Consider the following 12,642-nt stretch of genomic DNA (forward strand, 5'->3'; position numbering starts at 1 on the left):
GTTTAATAAATAGATGGTATGACTCGCAATTAAATACAAACACAATCATGCTAGGTGTTATTTTGGTGAGCCAATTTTGCCAGAGTTTAACATCTGCCAAAGGACTTTTACAAAACTCTAATGAATATTTTAATTTAAAAAAAAAAAATCTAAAAAAACTAAGCAAATACATATTACTTAGTCAATCATTTCTGAAGAAAAAAGAAAACACATTTCTGATGGAATCATTCAATTTCCAAAAGAAACTGATCACTTGTTCATTCAGTCCGGCAAGTCGACAGACCAAAAAGTCAAAACCTGTTGATCGCTCACCACCCTCTTCTATCATCGGTTTCATTTCTAGATGATTTCTAGGGTTTGACGTTCCAATAAAGCATGCTGCCATCTGAATTAGGGTTAGGCATAGGGCTTTTGTTATTCATCTCGACCTGTTATCCAGTGGAATCAAGATGTTCCAAAGGATGTGATTTGGCTCTGGGATCATATTACGTGTGGCCACTATCGAACCTCACATTCATCTCCGAAGTATCAAGCAATCAGATTAATGATATCCTCAGTTACAACCCTCAAATTCCAAACCAAGACAGTATCCAATCCGATATTCGAATCAACATTCCATTCTCTTGCAACTGTATCGGTGGCCAATTCTTGGGTCATGTGTTCCAGTACACCGTTCGATCCGGTGATACGTATGATAAAGTTGCGAATGTGTACTATGCGAATTTGACGACGACGGCGTGGTTGGAGAGGTTCAATAGTTACGACCCGGATCACATACCGGACACCAATGCCAGGCTCAACGTGACCGTGAATTGTTCTTGTGGGGATAGTGGAGTGTCCAAAGAGTACGGACTGTTCGTGACCTACCCGCTCCGGCCGGGCGAGAGTTTGGATTCTGTTGCGGCCCAAGCTAATCTCAGTGCAGATTTAATTCAGAGTTACAACCGAAATTCGAATTTCAGTTCGGGGAACGGTCTGGTGTATATTCCGGGCAAAGGTGAAATTATGTTATGTGTCATGTGTGGAATTTTGATGTTTTAGATGCTTAGTACCTTTGCATATTGAAATGAGTAATGCTATATGAGGTCTACCCCATGGCAAGTTTTTTAATTCACTTATTAAGTCAAACTTTTATACACTCTTTTGACTTCATTTTACCAAATTATGCTATCAACTTTGGCCTTCGTTGTATCATTTTATTTTATCAAAATTTGAGCTTATTTTCTTACATTGAGATCACTTTAATATTTGCTATCTAACTGTTTGAAAGAGGATTATACGAAGATTATGCCGTCAACATTTCGTACAAAAATTCATTCACAGTAGATTGCACGAATAAGTCAAACTTTTATACACTCTTTTGACTTTATTTGACCAAATTACGTTATCAACTTTGACTGTCTTTGTATCATTTTATTTTATCAAATTTTGAGCTGATTTTCTTACATTGGTATCGCTTTAATATTATAGCTTTTGATCAAATAAACGGCTAGATCATGACAATAAAAGAGGTTTTAAACATTTTGAATATCCAATCTGTTTTAAAATATTTTTTTGCTGAACTTAATGCTTCTCGTTCCATAAAATATGCATCAGTAGTTCTCATTGTGCCAGCATTTTGATGTTTACCATGAACACTGTACTCAGTGACCATTGGCTGCATTTTTCTTTTTGCTTTATTTTTTAATTTATTTTTTTAATAGGAAAAGAGAAACTTTGTAAGGAGTTTCCAGACTTGTTAAAAATTGGAAATTCTTTCCACAACTTCCAATTATTGATGTTTCATCAAAAATAAAAACCATCATAATGCACATTATCAATTCTCACATTTGTTCTAGTTCAACAACATTTAATGTCACCACCCTTACAATCATCATCACAAGGAAAACCATACCATCTAATCATTGCCTTTTCTGTTAGCAACCATCTCTTAATCACAAACCCAAACCCAAATACTCATCTAAAAAAAAAAAAAAATCTAAAAGAGTTGGCTTCAGTCTATTATTTTATTTTGGCACTAACCGAAATGAACATCATCTCAGTGACTAGGAACATATGTAGAAAAACAGTTCTTTCTAGACAGAGAATAGACTTTTGTCTTTTAAAGAAGGGTATAGAAATCTCTAATAACATATAAAAGAAAGAAAAGGCAAAGAGTAATATATTAACCAAAGCCCTTAAAAGGGCTTTAGGAAGCTTATTCAGAGGGGGGGAAAGCATAAAATTAAACGGGTTATGTTTGGTTGTTGGGCTCAACAGGCTTCTGAGTCACACAAATCGTTTCCAAATTGCAATTATATGATTTCCTTTGAAGAGGACTCAAATCAAATTCTGAATCTAATGATTTTCGCAGCTAAAGAACAATTTATTGGGATATTGTATATGTTCTTAACTGAGTTTAATAATTTCACATAATTACGATCCGGAATACTTGTTTATCAATGACATTCTAGTTGCATGGCGTGATTTCAGTTGATGGTTTTCTACTGGTTTCGAAGTGTTGGGGGATGAAAAAATGGGAATATGTTTTGGGGTTCTTGAGCTGATATTTTGGCAGTGGAGGTCTAGGCAATTTTGCCTGAACTGGGTTATCATTGGACTGAACAACACAACTCTAAGTCTCTGTCAGTTGACTCGAGTGCCAGTTGGGGGCGGGGGTATTAGTGCATGCTTGAACTTGTCCATTTTTTTACTGTTATTTTTATTTTTTATTTTTGTTTCATTTGGAGCATGCTCATTTCATTCAAGAGGATTTCTATGTATTTATATGTTTTCATCGAAACTTGTGTGAATCAAGGTCACTATAATATTACAATATGTTAACACTGTCCCCCAAGTAGTAAACATATTATTATCATCAAATGATATCAGTTTTAATTCTTATAATCCTTTTTTTGGAGTATTTGTGATGACTCCTTTTTTGCATGACAACATTTACTAAAAATGTTATGGTGAACCTCAAGTGAATCAATTTCTTGCTTTATCCCATATGTCCAGCATTGGCAATAATACATTATCACCAAACAATTGATTTTTCTATAAAGCTTCCGACTATCAGAGTGGTTGTTATTATGATGCTGTGAAAGGCTAGGAAATGTCTTACCAAATTTTTATTTATTTCTTGCAGATAAAAATGGAAATTATCTACCTTTGAAATCAAGGTAACTTCTTTAATTTTCATGTGCCTATAAACTTAGTTAATGTTACTTGTTTCATTTTCCCATTTTTTTAAAAGAAATTTTAAACATATTTTATTATTTTCCCTTTTGCAGCACAGGTTGTGTGGCCTATTGTTTCAGAGTTGACTTTCTTAATTTCTGATAGTTGGACACAAATGTAGATGATAATGTGGATCCTAAATGCTCTTTCAAACTTATTTTTGCTTTTATACAAGCAGGATTGTCTGGTGGGGTCATAGCTGGAATATCGGTAGCTGGAGTAGCAGGTGTTCTGTTATTGGCAGTTTGCATATATATTGGATTTTACAGACTGAAAAAGATACCAGATGCAAAATTGCTTTCTGCAGCATATGAAGATCAATCTTTTCAGGCTACACGAGGTTTTTCCTGTCGTAGCCTTTTTCTCTACCTTTTCTATCTTTTTCTTTCAACATTTACATTTAAAATGGTGCCTCTTTATATATCTGAATGAGCGAATGCCTTTTAGATTCATTTTTATCTTGGCTGAAGAAATACAGATCTGATTTTCACGTATTGGAAGTCTTAATCACACATTGGCCACAATGCTCTTTTTAGGAAGCTGAATATCCATTTTTTATATATTAAGCTTTCATTTTGTTTTCCTCTTGTTTTATAGCAATTGTTCAATTTACAGAAGGAACATATATTTTTTCTTTTTCTTTTGTGGATATGTTTCTTAAAACATCGTAGGGGTTACTGCTTGGTACAATGTTGAATTTGAGGGCTGCCACATCATGCAAAGTAATAGTAGAGGTTATTTTACCTCCCGATCTTTTCCTCCAAGCACCCGGATGGTTAGGACGAACACTTGATATTGGCTTCTTCTGTTCTTTTGTTTTTCCCCCTCAAATATTGTAATAGTATTTAATTGGATTATTTGATGGGATATTTTTGTCTTTATTTTATAAGGGAAATTCACCAACTTGCATTCATATTGAAAGTCCATAATGCTGTTTAGTTTTTTCCTTCTGCAAAATGCTGTACTATATTGAAGCAAAAACATCAAGATTTGTAGTTTTCCTCTCTTCTGCATTTTTCAAAGAATGGGACTAAATGAATGATTATAAATGATTTCACTGACTGATTTTTCCCTCTTTTGTGATTTAGCTCCTGGAAGTACTTTGGATAAAGATGCAGACTCCACTGGCCTTGCTGTCAGTGCCTCTCCACGCTTTGCAGGCGTGACTATTGACAAATCTGTGGAGTTCTCATATGAAGAGTTGGCATCGGCTACCAACAATTTCAGTATTGCTAATAAGATAGGTCAAGGTGGCTTCGGGGCTGTTTATTATGCTGAGCTGCGAGGCGAGGTTTGTAGCCATTAATGTCATTTTTTACCATAATAAAAGGAAAGAGGCAACCCTTCCAAGGTAGCTGAGTTGGCATAGAGTCTCCAGACAAAACTCAAAGGTTTTCAACATTTTAGGGTGTTAAAAATCTCCGCGTGGGCTTTCCTGATACCCGTGGTTTGGGGACACCCTCTATTAACCCTTCCTCAACAAACCCATAAGAGAAAAGGAGAAAAAGGAAAATGTGGATACTAAAAGAAAAAAAATGGATGCTGTTCCCGTGTCAAGTAGCTGTGCTCATTCACATTAATAAGAGCCATGCAGGCTTATACAGAGTGATGTGCAATGTGCATTATGCTTTATTATTCCATGTATGTATGAGGGTTTAACTTTGGTGATCCCATTAGATTAGGGACAATGAATAATCAAAATGCCATAAAAACTTATACAAGCAAAGTTTAGAGCTCAGGATAAGTATTACAATGCAACATGTATAGCCAAATGTAGAAAGAGAATGCTGTATGATATTTCTTTGATCTGCATGTGTGGTGTGTTAATTCAAAGCTAATGCCAGATGGCAAATTTATATATTGAAAACTTTTGAATCAAATTGCATTAGCCACTCATCTTGAGACTCAAGATGTATTTATCTTGGACAATTGAGATGGATGAAAACAATGATAGAGGATTTCGGGAAGTTGACCCACTTATTCGGGATAATGCTTAGTTGAGAATATTTGAGGTGACCAACTTCAAGGGAGGATGGGATGGAAGGGATTCTTAGGCCTGTAAGATGAACCAAACAACTTAAGCTGGCTTGGGATTGCTTGCGTAGAGGCTAACATGAGATCCTCGTGAGATAAATGATCTATGCTCGCTCAAACATAGTTTGAAATTCCTAAATTTATTGAGCTCAGCTAGATAAGCTAATAAGCACTTCAGGGCTATGTGAGAACATGCTACTTGCAACTTTGAATGATACTCGCTCAAACAAAGGTTTGCTTGAAATCCTTTTTTGACTTGATAATTCAAATAGAAGCTCAATCGGTAGCAATGGTTGCCTTCTCTTTGATTAATAGACTTGAGCCATCCATATTTATTTATAGCTGTTATGATCCTCTGTTAGTGAATTTCATAAATTTCACTTTCTAATATCTCTTCACTTTGTGCACGCATATAACAGTTGGTTGCATGCGAGGTCTTTTCATTAATGCCCTTTGTTGATAGATTTCCAATCACAAATCGTTGATCTTTTATAGTGTTGTGTTGCTATCTGATGTTGAATATCTGTATTGCTTTCATAATTCCTTTTGGGGAACTCTTATGCAGAAAGCTGCAATCAAGAAGATGGATATGCAAGCATCAAGAGAGTTTCTTGCTGAATTAAAGGTTTTGACGCATGTTCATCACCTGAACCTGGTAGTACACTTCCCAATGATCTTGGTTTTTTAGTGTAGCTGTTGTGTGTTCTTTTCTTTTCATAGGCATATGTTTACTTGAGTGGTTGCCATTGCTTAGTGTGGTGATAAAAGATCGAATCGTGAAGAGTGAGAACACAGATTTCGATCCGAGAATAGTAAGTCTTTGCAAATAATGCCAAAGGTTGGGTAACTAATCTGTTGCTCCCAAAACTCTTGATTAATAGGGAACCACACTAGGTGGCCTTTGTAGAGGCCTATGAAGAACGGATACTTCTCTTAGGCTGCCGTGGTGGTATCAAATACAACTAGAAGTATCCTGAAAATTGAATATTTTATTTTCTGGTTGGACACAGGTGGAACACGGCAAGGATATATTTTGCACATTTTTAAGATACGGCAGCCTGATTTTGTAACTAATTATTTTTTTTGGAAGAATGGGATTCAATGCAATTTAAAATATATTATGGGTTAATTACGAAAATAATATAAAATTTAAGAAGAAAAAAAACAAAAATCTAGTTCTAAGCTCCAAATTAGTGGTTTTATTCATGATTATATGGATAAAATGGCAAAAAAAAAAAAAATTTATTTATATTTGTAATAATAATAATTTTTTTGACGTATCCATGCCGTATCCGTGTACTACTTTTTTTAGATTTACGGTATTGTCATATCCCTATCGTGTTGTACCTGTGTCCCATGCCCGTATCCGTGCTTCCTAGGTAGAGGCATATATCAAACTTGATCTAGGTTATTGTTTTAAAAAATGCTGGCATTGTCATTCTTGGGAAATTGAAATTTCTTTTCGAATCTTGTCGTTTTCTATATTTTATGCTAGTGATGACAGCCTCAAATTATTGAATTTACCAAATTATCTATTGCTGTATATTTATTTATTATAGTACTTGGTTAACGGATTAAGCATTTTTGCCTCTAGCCAAAAGCCAATGTGACCATTAGCTTATATGGAGAGAAACAAATTATGTCATTTAAATGCTGGAGCAGCAAAGTTAGTTACATCAATAAATGTGAGTCTTTTATGTTTGTGTATGGGAGAGAGAGATTCATGTACATACTGTCATATATGTAAGTGTTGTGGTGGAACTATGTGCATTTTGGTTGACTTGATTGGGATTTAATTGACCTTCCAAGCCTAGAAAAATTCAGTGGAAATTTACTTGTTTCTAGGAATCATTTTCATTTTTTCTGTATTCATTTAATCCAGTGCATTTCAGACATCATATTATGATAGTATGTTCGCCAATCTGTGCCATTTACTCCTTTCCGGAAAAAAATTGTTAGTTGTTGAGAAGGTCTTGTGGTTGAGTTAACTGAGGTACGGATTGCTAGTTCATTAACGTGCTTTATTATTTTCAGTTAAAGATGTGACTTCTCAACATATTTAGAAGATAAAAAATTTATAATTTTATTGCTGCAAGGCGTTCTGGTTGGTTAGGTTTCTTAGATTAATTTTTAAAGTTTATTGTTTAGGAAAATTTATAGGGGTGAACTATCTTTTATAATTTTCGTTGTGAGGTTATAAAATATCTGTATATTATGTTTCAACTGGTTTGTCGTTGAATGACTTTCTTTTTAAGTCTTAGGCATCATAATTAATTCATTGGCATCAAATGCAGGTACGCTTGATTGGGTATTGTGTTGAAGGTTCTCTTTTCCTAGTCTATGAATTTATTGAGAATGGCAACTTAACCGAACATTTGCGTGGGTCAGGTGAGATCACTTGTGAATAATGTATACCTTATCTAGTGGTAATAAATACATAATCATGGTAATGATTATATTTATTGTTTGCAGGGAGTCACCCTCTTCCATGGTCTACCAGGGTGCAAATTGCCCTTGATTCAGCAAGGGGTCTCGAGTATATCCATGAACATACTGTTCCTGTCTACATCCATCGCGATATCAAATCAGCAAATATACTGATAGACAAAAATCTCCATGGGAAGGTTGTACCTATGCTCTATGATGCTGTTCTGTCATCACGGTGGACAATGTGAAAGCTTGTTCACATTATCATACTGAAATATATAATTTGCAGGTTGCAGACTTTGGTTTGACAAAGCTGACTGAGGTTGGGAGTACATCACTGCCTACACGTCTTGTTGGTACATTTGGATACATGCCACCGGAGTAAGATATCTTTTTTGTTTGTTTGTTTATCAAGGAACATTTATATTAGCAGTAAATGATGGAATTGGGGTTGTCCTGGGGAAAGCAAGCACATTATAAATGAGATAAGGGAAGAGAGAATGAAACACAAGTGACTTGGCGATTTAGCAAGGTTCGGAACTCCTACTTCTCGGTTCAAGATCCCTCTTGAGACCTTTCCAAATCCACTGTAGCTTCTCCTTTCGGGTGGAGAGCAAACCTTTACAATAAAGCTAACAAGCTTCTTCTTCCTTCTTGCTAAGAGAACACCTTCTCTTAGAATTCCTTTGGGTCAAACCAACCCTTAAGAAATAGAGTGGAAGAATGTAGTACAAAGTTGTATCTTCTCAAAGATTGAGACTCAAATGAAAGCTCACAAGACTAGAGTTATAATTGAATCTCAAGTTGAAGCTCAAGTTTATTCAATGACAGTGAGAGAATAGAAGAATGTATTGAATGCTCAATGTACCTCACATGTATCTTTATAAATGCCCCAGCCTCATATATATAAAGAATGTAGACAAACCAGTCGCTTGGTGGAGACTACCAGTCACCTGGTACATAGTACCAGCCGCTTGGTTTAGGGCTTCTTTCAATTCTCAACTCTCTCGAATTACCAGCAGCCTCATGAGGACAAACCAGTTACCTGGTTTGCCTTTAACCTTGAAAAATAGACATTTTTTTTTTTGATAAGTCTTAATCCGTTAACCAAGTACTATAATCTATTTTTTTTTTTTGAAAAATAGACATTTGACCATGTCTAAGGCTTGGCAATAACTCTAGGTCTTTATATATGCTTCAATTAAGTTCAAGACCTATTTATAGGTTGTTTATGGATCAAGTATGAGATATTAATGCATGTTTCATGATCCTATAGAAGTGAGCTTCAAGGAAAGATTCAAATTAAGTTTGACATTGAATACTAAACACTCACCAACCTATACTACCCCATTTTTCATGCTTGTCATTGATCTTTGAGCTTTGAGGTTCCTTTTTGTTCCTTGAATTGCATTCTTGACTTTGTCATCATTTAATGCTCTAGCTTTGACCATTTGCATCTTCAAGTCATTTCCATCTTCATGTGTATTGGAATGTTTGGCAAGTTTCATAGCTCATCCTTGCTTTATTGAATGCCATGTTGAAATTATGATCATCTAGCACAATACTCAATATAGGCATTATTACTTAAACACCATTAATGGTTTGTAATCATCAAAATTACTAGATTGCCCTTAGGTCAAAACCTTTGGTTTAACAATTTTGTTTTCTGAGCATATCCATATATCTGGGAGGGAGTATTGTCCTGACCTGCTAGGTGAGTCAAGCTTCATATAGGAGCATAAATGGCACTTGGAAAATAGCCATAATACTCACATGAAGCCTTATGTTCAAAATCTTTTGGGGAAACTACAATTTGGGTTAATAACTAAAGGACCTCTACTGCTGTACACCTGTACTAGATCAAATTAGCTATGGTTTTATAATGAATGTGTAGAAGGAAAGATTGGTCATGCAAAGCACAGGGTCGATTTTGTGAACAAGAAAAGACATGGGCATAATTCATGGGTATGCTAACATGAAGCCCCCCCTTCCCTCCTTTTTTTTCTTTTCTCTATACTGACCTTGAACCCTTGACCTCGAGGTGAGGAATTTAGACCCAAATCCACTAGGACAAAGGTAGACCAGTAACAAAAAAGGCCCTTGATTGGTATAAATATGAAAATGTATGATTTAGGCACAAAAAGATATGACTAATACTAGATATATTCTTCCTTTTATTCAAACTATTTGGCGTCAGCATTGCATTTCTTTTTCAACATTCTTCTTTATATAGCCGTACCTTCTTTAATTTTAGGCACTTTCTGTTCTCACCTCGGTAAGCCTCTTTATAGACTATTGATTGGTGCAATTGTCCATTGTTCAATTCAATGCAAAATCTGTAGCTGTCAATAGTAAGGACGCTGATTGAAAGGGCAGCCATTCCTTTCGAATAAAAGCCAGAGGTTTGATTAATGCAACCCTCTTATCACCCCAAATTAACGAGATGAACTTTGACAATGGCTTTTCATCCTTTTTTTTTTTCCCCGGTAATCGGGGTGTTTGGAGCTTTGCCCCGACTAATCCACGAGACCCGTACAAGCCGACCCCCCCACACGTATAAATACCAACTTTTGTGCAAATAACAACAATTGGTTGCCGCCCACCTTGAAAACCGGTTTTCCAAGGATGAGTTGGCATTTACTAATCCCAAGCTGTCCCTTGTACAAAAGTAAATATATTTTGGCTATATATCTTCCTACATATAGGACTTGAATCAACTGTTTACCAATGCTTCTTTACAGATATGCTCGGTATGGCGATGTTTCTCCTAAAGTTGATGTCTACGCTTTTGGGGTTGTCCTTTATGAACTTCTTTCAGCCAAGGAAGCCATAGTGAAGATAAATGATTCTACTGCGGAGTCAAAGGGTCTTGTTGCTTTGGTAAGTTTTCTTGCATCCTTCTATTTAACCAATTATTTAAGAATGGCAATGAGATATCAGACATCCTGAAGTTCTAATGAGCTTTTGATGTGTCAAAGTAATTAGTTTTAAGCCGAGAAATCAAATTACTTGTTTTGCGTATCTCTAAATTCTCCAGTTTGTAACGAATCAACCTTTATGACAGCAGGCTTGTGGCACGTTTCTGACCATTTATAACATACTTTAATATGTATTCATGAGCTAATTGTTACTTTGCCTCTTAGGCTTTATAGTTGAAGTTCTTAACCAGCCTATTTCCCAGTGAGCTAATAATAGTTGTCCCTCGTTCTTTACAGTTCGAGGAAGTTCTTAGTCAACCTGATCCGACAGAACATCTTCGCAGAGTAGTTGACCCTAGGCTTGGAGATAATTACCCCATGGATTCAGTCCGCAAGGTGACATATTTCTTTTGATTATCGTACCAAGTTCCCCGTTTTCCATTTATACCAAGCTTTAGTGATCAATTTGGTTGCAGGTGGCTCAACTTGCCAAAGCTTGTACACAAGAGAATCCTCAACTACGACCAAGTATGAGATCAATTGTGGTTGCACTGATGACTCTCTCATCCTCCACAGAAGATTGGGATGTTGGCTCTTTCTATGAAAACCACGGTCTACTCAACCTTATGTCTGGAAGGTAGCAGCGAGAAAGCGTGTCACACTCACAGTTGTACTGTGGAGATTATTTGCATGTGAATAATATTCAGATTTCATTTCAATAGTTCACATACATATATAATTTGTATGTGTGAGCTTCGCATGTATTATGTATTCATTGTTTGGCGTGTGCATGAAAATGGAAGGACTGTAAAGCATGATTTGTGATGTTATATATATATATATATATACACTTCTGTAAATTATTCTCATTTTAGTTAAAATAAACTGTTGCTTAAGTTACATATCAAAATTTAACATTGCTCTTTTTGTTATCAGAAAAATTAATGACAACGTCATGTTACTTATTCCCCATCTTTTCACCATTTTTATCGTTTTTTAGTGACTATAGTTTCAAGAGCAATGATATGCTCCATGAAACAAACAGCCGAATGGGAGCCGAACAGCTCGCAGACTTGATTGTTTTGATGGGACCCGTGTTCGAGTCCCATTTCAACCATCAAGCAAATGGGGAGCATTCGGATGCTACTATTTGGTTGCTGCATAATCATTTCTCTTTCTCATGATTTGCCACCTCCTGTATTCACCGAGTGCCAAACCACACCCTTACCCAGCAAATGAAACCTTCAATCTCCAAAGACTCGCAATGAAAGATTGATGCTCATGGTCTATGTCAGATATAGATGAATATAGATGGAAAGCAATGCCTTGTTTTGCGAGTTCTATTACCAAGGGGCAGGTTTGGTAAACCACTATAGCTTTTAAAAGTGGGCAAAGTTGTCAAATTCTAAATCAATCGTACCTTGCTAAGTATTAGGTCATTTTTTTTTGGGGGTAAATATTCCGTCCTTTTCTTTTGTTCTTTTCTTCGACCATTATTATTATTATTGACTAAAAGAAACAAATTGAAAAACACCAATAAAATAAAAAATAAACAAAGTTATGGACACTAAAATTAGTCATAAAGCAAAAACAATTCAATTCCAGGGAGATAGTTTAATGACCAGCTCCTATTTAAAAATTTGTTCATACAGCAAAAACAATCCTCTCAAATTTTCTTTAACCAAGCTGCCAACACTAAATTTTGTCATTTCACAAAAGTAACCCTCAATTCTAAGGAGATAACTTAATGACAAGATCTCATTTTCGAAAGCCCTTTGAGCTCATCTTTAAAAATTTTATTCATATGTAATAGCTTAATACAAGTGTGATAGAAGAATTGCACATGTCATGTAGAGAACACAGACCCAAAAAAAAAAAAAAAGTAAGTTAATACTAATCTTTCCTAAAATTTAAGCAAATTATACATGATTAGATAGTTCAACATTTAATTTTCAACAACCCTCTTAGCGTTATTTTTATTTGACTTGTTGACCAATTTTTTTAAAAATAATAATTTTATCACTTTCTGAAATAAAATACAATA

At 35.4% G+C, this 12,642-nt stretch overlaps 1 protein-coding gene across 1 annotated transcript; it reads left to right on the forward strand.

Moving 5' to 3' along the window:
- Nucleotides 1-99: 99 nt before the first annotated feature.
- Nucleotides 100-11,494, forward strand: LOC132307969 (lysM domain receptor-like kinase 3). The gene is made up of 12 exons (XM_059805887.1): nt 100-997; nt 3,128-3,161; nt 3,273-3,277; nt 3,398-3,559; nt 4,308-4,510; nt 5,819-5,908; nt 7,548-7,641; nt 7,726-7,877; nt 7,970-8,061; nt 10,422-10,560; nt 10,896-10,994; nt 11,075-11,494. The coding sequence occupies exons 1-12, from the start codon at nt 376-378 to the stop codon at nt 11,237-11,239; spliced, it is 1,857 nt and encodes a 618-aa protein (XP_059661870.1). The 5' UTR covers nt 100-375; the 3' UTR covers nt 11,240-11,494.
- Nucleotides 11,495-12,642: the final 1,148 nt, after the last annotated feature.

This window comes from Cornus florida, unplaced genomic scaffold (assembly GCF_030987335.1).
Source record: "Cornus florida cultivar Cherokee Brave unplaced genomic scaffold, ASM3098733v1 CherokeeBrave_3.0.0_Hap2_Chr05, whole genome shotgun sequence".
NCBI lineage: Eukaryota > Viridiplantae > Streptophyta > Magnoliopsida > Cornales > Cornaceae > Cornus > Cornus florida.

What these genes read in the sequence shown, in the direction of transcription:
- LOC132307969 (XM_059805887.1), top strand. Translation starts at nt 376, where the DNA reads ATGCTGCCATCTGAATTAGGGTTAGGCATAGGGCTTTTGTTATTCATC. An exon ending in ATCTTTTCAGGCTACACGAG is followed by an intron (nt 3,560 to 4,307) that starts GTTTTTCCTGTC and finishes TTTGTGATTTAG; the next exon opens with CTCCTGGAAGTACTTTGGAT. An exon ending in CCATGGATTCAGTCCGCAAG is followed by an intron (nt 10,995 to 11,074) that starts GTGACATATTTC and finishes ATTTGGTTGCAG; the next exon opens with GTGGCTCAACTTGCCAAAGC.